At 36.6% G+C, this 16,712-nt stretch overlaps 2 protein-coding genes across 10 annotated transcripts in view; both read left to right on the top strand.

Moving 5' to 3' along the window:
• The first annotated feature begins 149 nt into the window (after nt 1-149).
• Nucleotides 150-6,123, top strand: LOC122077016 (pre-mRNA-processing factor 17-like). 6 transcript variants are annotated; one of them, XM_042642735.1, is made up of 4 exons: nt 150-341; nt 2,666-2,750; nt 3,024-4,867; nt 5,753-6,123. In XM_042642735.1, the coding sequence occupies exons 3-4, from the start codon at nt 3,099-3,101 to the stop codon at nt 5,757-5,759; spliced, it is 1,776 nt and encodes a 591-aa protein (XP_042498669.1). In that variant the 5' UTR covers nt 150-341; nt 2,666-2,750; nt 3,024-3,098; the 3' UTR covers nt 5,760-6,123. The 6 variants fall into 6 exon arrangements, with proteins under 6 accessions (XP_042498669.1, XP_042498670.1, XP_042498668.1 ...); XM_042642732.1 differs by lacking the exons at nt 150-341; nt 2,666-2,750 and adding an exon at nt 2,957-2,984 and having other exon boundaries at nt 3,097-4,867; nt 5,753-5,792; nt 5,876-6,123; XM_042642736.1 differs by lacking the exon at nt 2,666-2,750 and having other exon boundaries at nt 3,097-4,867.
• Nucleotides 6,124-10,223: 4,100 nt separating this feature from the next.
• The window catches only part of LOC122077013 (deoxynucleoside triphosphate triphosphohydrolase SAMHD1 homolog), a 13,910-nt gene continuing 7,421 nt past the window's right edge, over nt 10,224-16,712 (top strand). For all 4 annotated transcript variants that reach the window (XR_006139677.1, XR_006139676.1, XM_042642727.1 and 1 more), the window contains exons 1-7: nt 10,224-10,434; nt 11,428-11,465; nt 11,582-11,604; nt 12,580-12,686; nt 12,777-12,828; nt 12,912-12,996; nt 16,022-16,112. Coding sequence is in view for 2 of the 4 variants with exons in the window: in XM_042642727.1 (XP_042498661.1) it covers nt 10,303-10,434; nt 11,428-11,465; nt 11,582-11,604; nt 12,580-12,686; nt 12,777-12,828; nt 12,912-12,996; nt 16,022-16,112 (528 nt within the window). In the remaining 2 variants the exon portion in view is untranslated. The remainder of the gene's footprint in view (nt 10,435-11,427; nt 11,466-11,581; nt 11,605-12,579; nt 12,687-12,776; nt 12,829-12,911; nt 12,997-16,021; nt 16,113-16,712) is intronic.

Here is a 16,712-nt window from a genome sequence, read left to right as displayed (position 1 = left end):
AAAAGGCATCGGAGGATTTTCCGTACATGTCCAGTGAAAATATCATGACCGTTGGATGGGCATATGATCGTGTGTCCCCATCTATTGAAATAAAACGTGTCAATTTATCAGATCGGCCGCACCCGACAGAAACCCTTAAAATGAAATTTCTTCATAATTCACAGCAACACCGGCAGAACAGAGAAAGTAACGGCTCCGAGATCTTGCAAGTAGTGAACCTAATTCAACTCCATGTAAGAAGACGAGGAACTTGCTTCTTCGCTGGTATCTACAACACTGGAAAGGAGTGAGAGCGGAAGTTTTTGAATCTCTCCGCTTCATCTTCGAAATAGGGTTTGCAGGTTAGTTTCGTTTGTGTTTCTCTGCTATCAAAAAATGATATAGTTTCTGTTTATGGCTTCGCTTTTTCTTTTTTTTTTTCCTTCTTCTATAACCCTTGCTAAACATGGAATCGATAAATAATAAAACGATTTTCTGTTTTAATTAGCATATAAAGGGTTCAAGAGTATAACCCAGACTTAGGGTTTACCAATTGTTATGTTCTTAATGAGAGTTTGTGATGTTTGGGCTTAATGACATTCTTGGGGTTTTTGGATTTTCCTAGTGAATTTACTAAACTTGTTTGCTAGTTTCCTCTTGATTAAGCATCTGTGAGCTCCTACGGGCTGGGATTGTTGTTGAAACCGCTTAAGCAAACGTTTGTATTTTGATTTCATTAGAGAAATTAGTTCCTTTTGATCGTTCGTTTCTTAGTAAGCAGACGTGGCTTCCCAACGAGCCAAATTGCTTGTCCAGAGTCTCCAGACTCAACAGCAAGTGTTTTTCGACTTGAGGAGGCAGTTATGCTGGCCTCGATGGTAATTGCTTGAATTTTGTCTATGGGTGTAACATTGATTGCTTCCTGTGAGCAAGGTGATGTTTATTGATTTATTTATTTATTTTGTAACACTCTGTTTTGGATTTGGCAAGTGTGAGTTTTTTTCCCCCCCTTTTTGGATGGATAAAAATTTGGCATGTGTGAGTTGATGGAAATGTGTCCATCAAATCAATTAATAAAGAATTTATTTATGTTTACGATTGCATGATAACTGGCTTGTTTGTCCATAGGTCTTAACCTAAAATTGTCCACTGCTAGGAACAGAATTAAGCATTCTGTTCATACAATCATCACACTGCGTTCCTTCAGGAATGTTGATTCCGAGACACAAGTGTTAGCATACATTGAACTAGACCACATGAGATTCTTGAATGGACTATTGTCACTTTTTTGAGAAACAAGATTCTTTTCTGTAGTTTATGATTGATCCCCTGACTTGAGAGGTCTTTTTTATAGTTGTTAAAGCGTCACCTAAGCATCTTCTAGGCGTTCAGGCGGTTTTGGAGATGGCTAGGTGGGTATCTCTTTTTCCGAACACACAAAAGGCAACCCACCTTGGTGTGCTGCCTAGGACTCCTTGTTAGCTGTCATGGTTTAGTAGCTGGGCGACCGCCTTATAGCATATGCATTATCTCGGGGCATTCATCAAGGATGCCCCTTTAGGATTTAGCCCTTATCTCTTTATCATAGCTATGGAAGGGTTATCGTGTATTTTAAAAGTATACATGGAGATGAATAAAAATTGGTAGGAATTATCTTGAGGTTACTCATATATTGTTTGCTAATGATACATTCATATTCTATACAACTATTCAAAATGATATTTCAACTTTACATGTATTGAAATTTTTTCAAGATATATCAGGTCAGAAAATTAATTTTAAGAAAAGGGATGTCTTGTATAGTAGGCATGTTAGTGAGGGTATGGGGATATGGTTGTGTAGTCTTGGTGTTAGACCTATTGATGAGGATGCAACATATTTGGGTACTGTCAATGTTTTTCAATAGGATTAAGTGTAATGTGTGGCAGTGTCTTGTTCATAGAGTTGAAAAGAAAATTGGAAGTTGGAAATTTTCCCTTTTTATATCAAGCAGGGAGGTCAGTTCTAATTAAATCGGTCCTTGACTCTGTCCCTACTTATTGTATGTCTTATTTTCGTATTCCTTTTAAGATTTTCTCCAAGTTAGATTCTATTGGCTCCAAATTTTGGAAATGTGTTGATTCTTGCTTTGATAAATGGAGCCATGTAGGATGGGATAGGTTATATGGAGCCATGTAGGATGGGGTAGGTTATGTCGTCCTAAGTCATTAGGGGGGCTAGCATTTAGGAGCATGTCTGCTCGTAATAAAGCTCTCATGATAAAACTGGCATGGAGATTACTAACCCAACCTGATCAACTTTGGGAAAAAATTCTAAAGGGAAAATATTTTCACCATTCTAACCTTTTCATCAATTTGTTATTCCCTCTAGGGGTTCAGTTGTGTATGAGGTATTGCTAAGGTTGTTCCGCACCTCCAAGATCTAGCATGTAAGAAAGTAAGAAAAGGAGAGAGTGTTTCTAGTTTGCAGGATCTAGTTATGATAAAGTTAGTGAGCTTATTTATAATAGATCTAGGATTGTGAATTTTGTATGGCATTTACTTATACATCCTAAGTTTCTTTTTTTTTTTCTTTTTTTTTGGTGGAAACTTTTGAGATTTTTCCTTTTTGGCCCTAGCTTAAGATAGTGTTGCTTCACTATTGGCATGCTAGTGTTCATGTAATCTGTTTGTTATGTCCCTTTCAGGCTCAGCTGAGCTGCATGTTCTCATTCAATACCAGCAAAGGTCCAAAGCAGATGACTGGTCAATGGTTCATCTGGTCAACAGATGGTCAGTTGTGGGTCATTGATATTTGACATAAAATTTAAGCACCGTGGATTAAAACTCTGTATTGTTAAGACTTGACTGCGGGATCTCTTTAATATATCAAGCATATTTACGATTATTTGAGACTTTCTGGCCATCCATTTGGACCATTGACCACTAGGAAAACCCGCTCCAGTCTCTGTTTCATTTGCAAAATAATCCATAGCTGTTGGGCCTAGCAAAGTATGCAAGTAGCATGTAAGAGTGCTGATATTTTATTCCTTCGTTCTTTTTCAGGTATAATGTATAGAAGGTTATGCCCTTTGCCTGCATTCATAGCCTCTAACATCTGGTGAACTTGGTGAAGCAGCTATGGATTTGCTCCAGAGCTATGCAGAGAAAAGCGATGATGAGGAAGAACAAAACCCTACGACAACCTCATCTGCTCCTTCGTCACCAGACTCATCTCCTCCTCGAATTTCTTTACCTTCAAAAACCTCAGCTCCAAATGTTGATGACACCACACTTGCCCTCACAGTTGCCAACAAAAATCGAATCCTCCACAAACCAATCGATCCATCTCAGCATGTTGTAGCTTTCAACCCTACATATGACCAGCTCTGGGCTCCGATATATGGTCCTGCTCATCCCTATGCAAAGGATGGTATTGCCCAAGGCATGAGAAATCACAAGTTAGGATTCGTGGAGAACGCATCATTAGAACCCTTCATCTTTGATGAACAGTATAATACATTCCACAAGTATGGATATGCTGCTGACCCTGCGGCGTCAGAAGGGAACAATTATGTTGGTGATTTGGAGGCTTTGCAGAAAAACAACGGTGTTTCTGTTTATAATATTCCAGAGCATGAGCAGAAGAAGAGAAAGCTTAAGAGAAAGAAAGAATTGGAGAATGAGGAGCTTGATAATTCAGGTGGTGATGTTGATATTTCTGAGATCGAAAATCCTGCATCAGAAGAGTGGCTAAAGAAGAACCGAGTCAGCCCATGGGCTGGGAAGAAGGAAGGATTGCAGACAGAATTGACGGAAGAGCAGAAGAAGTATGCAGAGGAACATGCTGAAAAGAAGGCTGAGAAGGAAAGGGGTGGAGGTGATAAGACTGAACATATAACAGATAAGAGTACTTTCCATGGGAAGGAGGAACAGGACTACCAGGGTAGGTCGTGGATTGCTCCCCCAAAAGATGCCAAGGCAACAAATGACCATTGTTACATTCCAAAGCGGTGGGTCCACACATGGAGTGGGCACACAAAAGGTGTATCAGCCATTCGATTCTTTCCAAAGTCTGGACATCTGCTCCTCTCCGCAGGAATGGACAACAAAGTCAAGATTTGGGATGTTTTCAACTCAGGAAAGTGCATGCGGACATACATGGGCCATTCAAAGGCTGTTCGTGACATCTCCTTTTCAAATGATGGGACAAAATTTTTGAGTGCTGGTTATGATAAAAACATAAAGTATTGGGATACAGAAACTGGGAAGGTAATTTCAACATTTTCTACTGGAAAGATCCCCTATGTTGTGAAGCTTAACCCAGATGATGACAAGCAGAACATCCTACTGGCAGGAATGAGTGATAAAAAGATTGTTCAGTGGGATATGAACACTGGACAGATCACCCAAGAGTATGATCAACATTTGGGTGCCGTAAATACCATTACATTTGTGGACAATAACAGGAGGTTTGTCACATCAAGTGATGACAAATCCCTCCGTGTGTGGGAATTTGGAATTCCTGTCGTAATAAAGTACATCAGTGAGCCTCACATGCACTCAATGCCATCAATTTCCCTTCACCCTAATTCAAATTGGCTTGCAGCTCAGAGTTTGGACAATCAGATTCTTATTTACAGCACAAGGGAGAGGTTTCAGCTCAACAAGAAAAAGAGATTTGCAGGGCACATAGCGGCTGGTTACGCCTGCCAAGTCAATTTCTCGCCAGATGGACGTTTTGTCATGTCCGGGGATGGCGAGGGCAAATGCTGGTTTTGGGACTGGAAAAGTTGCAAAGTATTCAGAACACTAAAGTGTCACGAGGGTGTATGCATTGGCTGTGAGTGGCATCCACTGGAACAAAGCAAAGTGGCAACCTGTGGCTGGGATGGCATGATTAAGTACTGGTAATAATCCTATTCTTTGGGTGCAAACCAAAACCTCTTACTGCGTGTGTCCAAATCAATTTGATTGGTGGTTCTTTAATGATACTCATACTGACTCAAGCCGGTGAGCCTCTGTGTTTTTTGTTGGATTCTATCGACTTTTTAAATGAAACTAGAGTGCTTTAACTAGCTAGTTCTGACTTTTACAATCCATGTCATATGTTGTACAAACTAATTTAGCTCCCCTAGTTATGAATAATGGCACTCAGAAACTCTTGACTAAACTTTTTTCTGAACCAGTCAATTATTTCTTTAAATTTCATTTAAAAAAAAAACCTTCTTGGAATTTGTCACATGAATTCTTTACTGCAATCATGTTCAAAAAGCCTGGTGAAGGGTTCTTATGCCAGCTTCCTGTGTCAGTGCGACACTACCCTTCTCTGGTCTTTTGACCTGTACGGAAAAATTCTGGGGAGTGGGGAGTTACGAATTTATTGTGAATATAATGAGTATTTTGACATAATTGGTTGAAACTAGTTTCATGTGGAGAATTCTCCACATCAGCCTTTTCAGCAATCACTTTTGGCCACATCATGCTGATTTTTTTTTTTTTCAAATTAAATTGTTCTGGCTTTGTTTTGAAATGTAAACTTCAGCTGACCATACCAAAGTTGTTTCTTTGATGAGATACTGCCTCACAGTCAAATTGATGTACCTATTCTGAAAATCTCCAAGCCAGACTGAGGATAAAATATTTCTGTATCTATTTATTTATTTTTGGATAGTACATTTTGTTTACTGTTTGAAGTTTGTGCATTATCAAGGGAATTCTTTGCTAGAGAATGTCAGATTCTATTAGGGTAGTGACTTGATGGTCAATTACTGATTTTCTCCTCTCACTTGCAGGGATTAGCCAATTTTCAGTGATGCCCTGCGGCTTGTATCAGTCAGTTAACTGCTAGAGAATGTCAGATTCCATTAGGGTGGTGACTTGATGGTCAATTGCTGATTTTCTCCTCTCACTTGCAGGGATTAGCCAATTTTCAGTGATGCACTACAGCTTGTATCAGTCAGTTGACTCATCCTGCCCATTCTAGGAGGATAGAAAGGGACTAGAAATATTCTTGAAGCGATACGCTCGTCCCAGTCAAAAGTATTGTAACATCTGTGAGCTTTTGTTTTTCTCAGTTTTTCTCAGTTTTTGTCATTATGGATATTTCAAGTAACTTGATGAATATGTATCGCATCTTAACCAATTTCAGGCCCTCTTTTTCACACTCCCCTCTTTTACCTGGAGTTTCTCCTGTGTTGCCTTCTCTGAAATTTGCTATCTTCAAACACTGGTCATCAAAACATCTCTCTCTAGACTTACACACAATTGGGCGAGGATTTGTGTGTGACAAGTCCTTCACTTAGCAATGGTGGCAATCTTTACTTTTCTCAATACCTGGCTAGACAACAATGACTGGTACAATGTCATCAAAATGCTTCTTTTTTTTTATGAGATGCCATGCTTCTTGTTCATTCATAATCTTAACTGCAATTGAAGGGATACCTGAACAATAGGACCCAACCCAACCCAACCACAACCAACCCCCGCCCCTCCCAAAAAAAAAAAAGTTTCCTTAGGGTCCATTTGGTATTGTTCTAAAAAAACGTTTCTGGAGTTTTTTCGTTCTATTGGAACGAAAAAACGGAATCTTCTGTTTGGTGCACTTATGGTCCGTTTCTGTTTTTTTGGAACAAAAAGTAAAAAAAAAACTGAAAACGCGAGATTGGACGGAACTCCAAAATGGAGTTCCGTTTTCCCAGTTTTGTTCCATTTTATAAAAAATAAAAAATAAAAAAAATTTCCCGATAAAAATCTGAAATTTTAAAGCATCATTTTTTCGTTTAAATACTGCGTTTTGACACAGAAACTGAAATTTTCGTTTTTGAAATGAAACGGTGTTTCTGAAACAGAAACGATACCAAACGGACCCTTACTCTTTTTTGCCAGGGTTAGTAATTTTTTTGGTCTTGAAAGGATCAACTAGTCCAGTTTTATCCACGTGCACTAACAAAGGAAATGCAGAATTTGAATTGGGAGCTGGGGCTGGAAAGGCTTGTCCAAGATAATCTCATGTTGGGAGAGATGGATTTGTTTAACTAGATGTATAGCTCAAGAAACCAAAGAGTGAAATGAGGCCAAACTACCTTACATGGAATCGATAGGGCATTCTAACTAGAGAGTCAGCTATATTGTAGTACATTTCATTGGAAGTAATATGATCACTACTTTATGCCTAAAAACTATAAATATTTATTGAAAGAAAGATGCTATCCGTCGGTGTAGGTATACGCTTAGACACAATTGAGTAAAAGAATTGTGTTGCCTTTCGTTATAGATGGTGCAATGCATTCCCATTGGCTTGTGCAATTTTGTGTACTTGCGCTACCCGGATAGCATTTGTCTTTTCCCATATTTCTAGTACTTCGTTCCGGTCTTTTTTGTTTTTAATAGAACCAATAGAGTCATGCTTTTAGGTTAGGATAAGAGTTTAGTGAATGGTGACGTAAGCAACTTTTTTTAATCTTGGGTGGCCTCCAAATTAGGTCACCTTACAAAAGCCTGCTTCACTCACGTCCACAATTTTTAATGATATGATAGAAAGTTGGCCCTACTATAATATGCCAAATTTGTATTGTCCACATGGTTAAAGTGCACTTTTGAGCTGCGTTCATTTAGTCGGAAAACATCAGAAAAGTTCACTGGACAGTGTTCAATGTGGTGGTAGGGTTCCTTGGTGCTTAAGTTTTTCTCACTTATTCGTCCTTTCTCTCAATTATTGAAATGTTGGGAGTTGTCAGGGCACGGTTTTTCATCGCTTGTTTGCCTAAAAAAAAAAAATTCTATCGGTTACATGTTATAATTAAGATGTCAGGTTGGTAATGTCTTTATATACTTGAGAACTATATATCCATTTAAAAATTAGAAGAGAAATATTTCAATGGAAGATGACCTGAGTGGATGCTCACCCTAATGATTCACATCTATATGAAAAGTGGTTCCATTCTTTAATTGTGATTGAATCATTCAAAGCAATGAAGAACCATCATTCCTCTACGCTTCATGGCTCAATAAAGAAAGTCAATTATTAATTTCTCTTCCATTTGATTAAAAAAAAAAAAAAAGAATAAGATAAAATCATGATGAGATAATAATTGATTTATGTCTTTTTTTCTTTTCAATTTCAAAGGATGGTTTTACTTGAAAAAAAAATATATCAAATGAGTGAGGAATGATATAGACACAATGTTAATATATGTTATCAAGTAGCTAGATGGAGAACTCAATCCCTATATTTATATAGATCCAAGTGAAAAATTCGTCACATTTGTAGCTTTATTTATGAGCTTAATATGCTCATCTAGTCCCTCTCTTTAAGGGCAGGCTAGGCTTGACCTCAGCAGGTGGAGGTAGGGAGGGACTTAGGAGTAATCTATGGATTTTGAGATACCATGGGAAAATTTAGAGGTAAAAGTTTGCTTCTTAAGGATATCAAATGGATCTCCCCATAAGGTAATTTTAATGCAGCCTATTTATCCTTTTTTGCAATCAGTTTAGCTGTAACACTTGTTGCTCTAGATAGTTGTCCACCCTTTTTCAAGTATGTTTCTATGTTACATATGGTTGGGCCTAAAAGCATATCGGTTGAAGTTGATTAATCAAAACTCCTTTTAGGGACAAAAAGGAAGTTAAGGAAGAGAGTTTGAGTAAATATAGACCAAGCACAAGGGAGAGATTAAAAAAAAAAAAAAAAAAAAAAAAATATCCTAAATCATTTAAATATTTTTTATGCAAATGATATTTTATATAAAACTTTTCTTTTGACTTTATTTGTTTTGTTAATTTTTTTTGTGTAAGTAATATTTTACATAAAATTTTCCAGCATTTTTTTTTTCTATTTTATGTTAAACGAATGGTGAAAAAATCTTGAAAAAAAAATCCACCTTTTTACATGGAAGCAAATGAAGTTCATATAAACTTCTATTATTTTTTCAAGTAGGAAAAAATACTACCAGGTTGTGCACTTTTGAGCCTAGAAATGGGAGCGGAGAAATGACCAACCTGCTCCCCTAGTTGTATGCCTTGATGCATGCTCCCATTGGTTCTCACATTGACGCATGACCCTGAGACCAGGTAAGGTTCTTTTTCCCTTTTTTTAGTTTGTTTTTATTATAAAAAATTCTCTTTCTTAATAAGGCCCACAGAACAAAAAAGCATCACCCTTCATTGTAACAAATAGGGCAACTTAGTATACCAAAGAGAAAAACCATCTAAATTCTAGACATTCGTAAAGTAAAACCGTCTTTTATTTTGGTTAGGATAAATTACACCTAGGGTACTTGACGCAAAAAAAACCTACGCCTGCAATACTATATTATGTTCGAGATACCATTTTCTATATTTTCAATTTTACTCATACCTTACACTAAAAAATAAATAAATAAATAAATAAAAAGCCCATACCACCACTCCAAGGTTCCTTCTTTATGAAACATAATGTATTCCGAAGTTCAAACATGATATATATGCTTCTGTTTTTTTTTTTGCTGAAAACATGATATATATGCAAAGTAGGATACCCCATGTGTAATTTATCATTTTGATTACTTTTTCCAGTATCTGTGGTTCACCTGTTGTTGTCGTTAATCATTTTAGTTCAACGTTTCTTTTCTTTTCTTGTTTTTCCATTTAGGGTCCAAGGTCAGAAGAGTGAGGGTGTCAACTTAAGAATCGGAGTAAAAAAATAGAATATTTAAAATCAAACCAAACTTCAATTTTGATTTAAAAAAAAAAAGAAATTCATTTGGTTCAATTTGATTTTAGACTCAAAATCATCTTTTTGAACCAAATCAAACCAACTTTATTTGTTTCAGTAGGTTATTTCCATTTAAACTGAATTACAAGACCGTGTATGAACCAAATAAAATCGATTCGATTCGATTCGGTTTGGTTTGATTTGATTTGATTTGATTTTGATTTGTATATATTATATCCTAAAACGAACCGATTGACGTAACTCGGACACCACTTTCTACATAAATTGAAACATTCACGACCATAGCCAGACGTGCTACCCAGTGGACCGGTGGACCGTTGGACCCCTAAAGAATCGCAGCAGTTCTCCAAGAAATTGTCCTAAAGAAGAGTGTAACGTGTAAACAATGTCAAAATTCCCGCTTCTTGTCTTGTCACAACAGTCTCTTCCAATTCTTTTCTATTGTCCGTTTCCTCACGTTCGTACGAACGGTAACTTCCAAGTTCCCTCTCTCTTGAGATTTGACGCCTTTCTCTATTCTTCACTCCGACCTCTATAAATACCCTAGATTTGCTAATAAAAGCTTCTATTTTCATTTTTCTCTCTCGGTATCTGTGTGTCTCCATAGCCAGAGCGAGAGAACGAGAGACTATGGGAGCTTCGGCAGACGAAGAACACATGTTGCTCTCCAACCAGTTTGATTCCGTCTCTGCGCCTTTGCGTGATCGAAGAACTTCCAAGTATGTTCAAGATAACGTCCACGGATGCATCTTTATCGAACCGGTAGGAGTTTGGCTTTCAACTTCGGGTTATAGTGTTCGTTTTTACTGTTCTTGTATCAGGACTTCTACTTCTCTATTCGATTTCGAGTTTTTTCTTTCGCGCAACACCTGCAGTAGTTTACTCAGGTTGCAGTTTCTTAATTGGTGGAATTTTTATGGATTTGGAGAGGAACGAAGTGTTTCGTTTGGATGTTGATGCAGTTGTAGTTGATTTCAGATTGTTTGAATCGCATTACTTTTCTTAGTCTAAGAAGAAGAAGTTAGTGAATATGGATGGAGTTCAAATTTAAGAAATTAAGAACCGAATAAAACTGGTAGTTTAGAAAGCAAGACAAACTGGTTTCCGAGTTTTAAGGATTCGAAATCCAGTGATTGCACTGCGTAAACGCTCTTGTGGCGAGTCTTGCGGTACTACAGGAATTTTTTTGGGCTCCAGATAAATTTTCTCGGTGAAACTTTCTTAATTGTTTTTTGGATTTTTTATTTGAAGCTTAGACAAATCTGTCTGATTTCGACTTATTTCTTCACTTGATCAACGGACTATGAAAGTTTTGCTGTTTTTATGCCCTAGGCATAATATTTTAGCAGTTATTTGTTTACTTACGATGTAGGTAATACTGTCTTCTTCATGTTTCCTGTTAACTGACTTTATGATGTTGATTTCATCCAGCAATGTTGTTCTAGGATGTTTGTATACTTTATCTCTATGGTGCGACCATTTTAGTTTATTTTTTTGAGTAGAAGATGCGGCAAATTGTTTGTGAGACGGGATTTATCTAAACAGAGGGCCGTGGTGCCACCCCCCACTCCCCCCCCCCCCCCCCTCCAGGGGAAAAAATGCACATGCTAAACACTGGTGGGAGAATTTCGGTTTTGAGTTGGTTTAGTGGATCGTGAATAATGATGGCTCCATCTTTGGTGCAATTTATGAATTCAAACCCCTGGCAGAGAATTTCACAATTGAATTTGATTATTATTTTCTCAATTGTTGCAGCTCTTCTTGGACTTTATAGACACTCAGCAGTTCCAGAGGCAAGTGTATTCTTTAATTTTTCCTTGCAGTAACTGTATTTTCTAACTTTGGCCCACTCTCCTTCCCTCCCCAAGTTTTGAATACTTAATGTCATATTATTTATTCTATTTTGTAGGCTTCGTGATCTAAAGCAACTTGGTGAGTTTAATTACCTTATTTTTTCTGATCCATTATTTGTAATAACATTATTTATTCTATTTTGTAGGCTTCCTTTTTATTCTAACTATTCTTCTTAACTGGTCTGAAGGAATCCCTGTTTTTTTAACTGGTCTGAAAGAATTCCTGTTATTTCTATGTTATTGATATTTATTTTATTTTTCCCCAATCAAAGATATCGCAAAAACTAATCCCAGAGGGTTAAGGGACAAATTATATAGTAGTCATTGCAATGAAGGCTCAAAGCTCTTACCCTCATTATTTTGTCACATTCCAGGCATTGCTCTTCATTTCTATTCTCAATGTAGGAGATCAATTTTGGACACTAAATTTGGTCACTTGCTGACATGCTAAGTGGTTCTCTGTCTCAATATGCTTAATGCTTTTACTGAAACATGATCAATCGCAATTAACGAAATATGTCGTACAGTTTCAGTGAGATGGTTCATTATGTTGTATGAGGGGTATGTGGTGAAGTACCAAAATTCTACATGCAAGAACAGGGAAGGGTTAGTACTTCATTCTCGTTGCTGTTATAGGGATCACACACGTGTGTGTGCGTGTGCGTGTGTGAGAGGGAGAGAGGGGTTACTGGATGTTTTTCTTCTCGTGGTTAGTAAAAGAACATTAAAGGCTTACTGAGCTAGTAGTTTATTTTTTGAATGATGTGAGCTAAAAGTTTATGGCACTCTAGGATTTCAATACCACCAATTCTTTTTCATGTTCCTGTAAATTGGGTTGATGACTTGCGTTTAGTGCTCATCTAATATAAGCTGCAAATGTGACTGAAAACTATGCATGGTAAGAGTTAAATTTTATATTTCTTTTTTTGGCTATGTGTAAAAGAAAATTACTTTGAGATGGATTATTGCAACCTGAACCTTTTACCCAGTGCATTGTTTTTCTTATTTTGCTTTTAGTTGGTTTAAATTGGTTGAAGTTCTACACATATTGCAGGTATAGCATGCATGGTTTATCCAGGGGCTGTACATTCTCGTTTTGAACATTCACTAGGGGTTTACCACCTTGCTGGTGAAGCAGTTCAAAAACTTAAACTTCACCATGTACGAACTGTTTCTATACCCGATTACTAATCAGTTCAGCAGCTATACACTGTTACTGATGTTCTCTGGATACTTGTGCTATCTTTCTAGGGCTCTGAGCTTGGTATTGATCGTTTTGACATGCAGACTGTAAAACTTGCTGGTAATTATCTATGCTTGAAACAGGACTGGGTGTTTTTTGGGCCACCTGATCCAATTTGTAGTTTTTGGTTATTTCTTTTCTAGGATTGCTGCATGATATAGGGCATGGACCTTTCAGCCACTTGTTTGAGCGCGAGTTTCTTCCTCGGGTTTGTAAGGGTGTGGAATGGTGATTCTTTCCCCTTTAGTGGAAATCCTTTTTTTGTCACCACTGTTGATTATGATTATGATGAAATTTGTATAGTTGAGCAATAGGAAAAAGATGTTCCCTATGAGATTTTGGCTGTTTTCTATTTCTTAACTATGGTTTCGGCCATTGGTATTAGCCATGTGGGTGAATGCAGAGTAATAGCGATCAAGATTCAAAACTGAGCCATTGTCTTCATTGTATTAGCTGTAAATTAGGTTCATAGATATATAGAAGCATCAATTGGTGGTGGGAAACAGGGGGTTTTCTTTATTCTCTGGATTTTTGGAGGCAACTCCGTTCTTTTTTGCATCTTTCAAAAAGAAAAAAGAAAAAAGAAAATAGAAAAAACCCAGGTTTTTCTGTGCATGTCATATGAGTAGTATGAGTCATTGGGGGCATCGCACAAGCACCTTGTTTGTATTCTTGGGGATATTTTTGGCAACACTGACTTGCTTTCCTTAATTAAGGTGAAGCATATGATGTCCTTGTCTAGACATGCCTGTAGGGTATATACCTCTTATATCTGATTCTCCTTTAGTGGGCGAGCCTGTGGTGCAACTGCTAAGTCGCATTATCGCAACATGTTGGCCACAGGTTCAAAACTCGGAAATAGTCTCTTCTACATGGCAGAGGGTTTAGGCTGTGTACACGTCCCTCCTAGACCCTGCAGTAGCGGGAGCCTCGTGCACTGGATTGCTCTTATATCTGATTCTCCTTTCTCATTTTTGGGTAGTGAAAGCCCATGCTTGGAGAAGTAAATCCATCCACTAATTAAAGATGTAACTTCATCAACTTCTCTATTTTCTTTTTATTTGAGAAAATAGATGAAATGGATTTTCATTGGATAACGAATATAGGTACAACGAAGCTTCTAAATATGTGTGTATAAGATCACACAAATCAGTCCCATAAACTGCCCGTGCTTACATATTCTTTCAGGATCAAAGCTTATCCCACGACAATAAAACTGATTTCTTTAGTCTTCCCTGAAATCTTTCTTCTTTTCCCATAAATTATATGGTTCTCTCAAGTGCCTCCACATAGTGTAAGATTACTGTTGTCCAAATTTGACCCCTTTTTTTCTCAAAATGGAACTTAAGTTGTAGTCATGAACAATAATGTAATTGCACGAGGCATATAGGGTTATTTTTCTCAGAACATATCAGCGAAATAAGTGAACTTAGTTTAAGACTTTAAGGAAGTGGGAAAATTGGGAAAATTATGGGTGATCTCAATATTATAGTGCAACTTTAGGGATGCTAACTAGCCTAATTCAAGCATGGACATACATCTAGGAGTTATTAGATGGTACAGAAAAATGGCTCCATGATTCCTACTCTGATAAGTTTGTCATACAGGTTTGTCAATTATATTAAAACTATACCGTAAAATCCAATATATGATGTTGACAATATGGAAAGGTACCTCAAAACATGCATCTATGAAGACTATTAGAAAAACAAACATAGTATTTATTGATAAGTTGCGAGGGAAAATACGGATTAGGTCTCCTTGATTTTTTCTCATATTATATTGTATTATATTATTATTTTATACATTTATTTTCATTTTTGTGATTAAGTTGGAATGTTATATGAAAAACAATGATTGTTGGCATTCGTCCAAAGTAGTTTGCATATTCTTCTAGGTAAAATCATGATTTAAGGTGCTTTTGTGGTTCTTTTTTAATCTCAACTTTCCATAAACTGTAGTGAATCTTATACACCAGATTGCACAATAGTTCTTATAAAAAATTTAATTAAATCCTAATGTTATATCTACTCTCCTTTTTTTTTTTTTTGGGTAAAACTTGGATCTTTCAGTTGAAATCTCCTTTTTTAGTTGAAATCTGTCGGAATTTAGTAAAATACATGCATTTCAAGACTACCTTGGTCAAAATGACTGAAATGAGTACAGTAAATTATATTTCAGTGGAAGTGTGAAACAGTTCCATGGTTTAGTAATTTGGAGAAGAATCAAGTACATTCAATCATGGCTTTTCCTTCTATCAAAACAAAACTAATGCACTAGATCATTATCTTGATTAACTTTGCACATTACAAACTTATTGCCAAGTGGAAGTGTGGAGCCTTGGAGTTGAAAATTATTGATTATCAAACACTTCCTCAGGCACAAGGATTCAAGTGAAAGCCATTAATCAAGGGATTATCAGTTCTCCCCAAATTTTGGGTGATTGGTGAGGTCCGGACAGCCTCACCTTAACCACACAACTCCATTTCCCTCTTTCTGTAGCCGAGTATACCAGCCTTACCACAATCCTTCGATGGGTTTTGTCCTTGCTGTCATGGTTAATTCAGTTCAAATTATAATAATGACTTTATTCATAGAGAGAGAGAGAGAGAGAGAGAGAGAGACCGATTTATTTGGAGTGATAAATGAATCTATTATTTTATTTTTCAAATTCTTTTATTGGTTATTTTTGGGAGAAGATTTCTAATAATTTCAAGGCTCTTTGCTGTTAGCTGTCATTTGGGAGTTTCTGGCCATTCAATAGAAATAACTGAGGTTTTGTTTGCTTCACTAATGTTACTTCTTTTGACAAACTCTGGAAATGATGTCAAAAAAAAGGGGCAACTTTGATGTAGTAGCTAGTGTTGAGCGATTCAGTAGAATGCTAATATTTTGTCTTATTTGTGTTCATTTGGAAAGTCCATTAAGACTCTTGCATTATCACTACACATTACACTCAATACCTCTCCACGCACGGGTAGATCATAAGCATATTAGAACCACATGACCTACTCTATATTTGTCAGTCAAATAGAATGTCTACTGGCTCTTAAAGAACTTATTAATGCTTTTTATTGAGGTTTATTAGGTAAAACATGTTGGATATTGTAACTCATAATTTAAATCATTATATCCATTATCAAAAACTTTTTTTATACGACACTTTTTGATAGTCCTGACTTTGGTGATGTCTTTATTCATATTGGTTACAGTGAGGTGATTTTTATACATTTTTGTTCAAAATCTTTTCCAGGTCTCATGAGCACATGTCAGGTGATATAATTGATTACATTGTTGACCAAAACTGTCTTAAAACCGATCCAGATATAATTAAGAAGGCAAAGGTGAGCTGATATTACTTAGTGTCATACTTTTGCTGCATTTAATTTTACTTTCTGATATAGCGCCGGACAGTTTCTTCCGCACAGCTGTTTTCTTCTTCTTCTTCTTTTTTCTTTTCTTTTTCCCTTTATTTTCATGAAAGATCTGCCATCATAAAGTTTGTATGGATTTTTTTAAGTCATGCAGATACAACCATACATTTATGTTAGGTTATAGGGGCTAGTGTATTTGTTTGTGCTACAGTAGAATGAGTTTCTGAGGGGATGTTAGGGATTGCTATTATTGAATCTTTCAGTGTTGAAATCTTGCTATCATTCATCGTCACTGAGTTTGACATCTTCTAACTGCTTAGTGCCTGATGACCCATTGTCTAGTTTACTATGTCCCATGATAATGGTCTTAAAATGGACCAGGTTGAACCATAGTAGCTGGTGTTTGTTCGAGTTTTATTGGTTTTAAGGAGAAAAAATGAAAGAGGAAAATGTATGAACCAAAAAAATGGACAATTCTTTTCTTTCTTTTTTTTTAACCAATTGCAGCTGTCAATACCATTATCACAATGAAAAACATAAGGATAAATTTTTTTTTTTTTTTTTTTTTTT

This window comes from Macadamia integrifolia, chromosome 4 (assembly GCF_013358625.1).
Source record: "Macadamia integrifolia cultivar HAES 741 chromosome 4, SCU_Mint_v3, whole genome shotgun sequence".
Classification (NCBI taxonomy): domain Eukaryota; kingdom Viridiplantae; phylum Streptophyta; class Magnoliopsida; order Proteales; family Proteaceae; genus Macadamia; species Macadamia integrifolia.
Note: the sequence above shows the minus strand (reverse complement) of the source record. Positions and strands in the feature narration are given on the sequence as shown.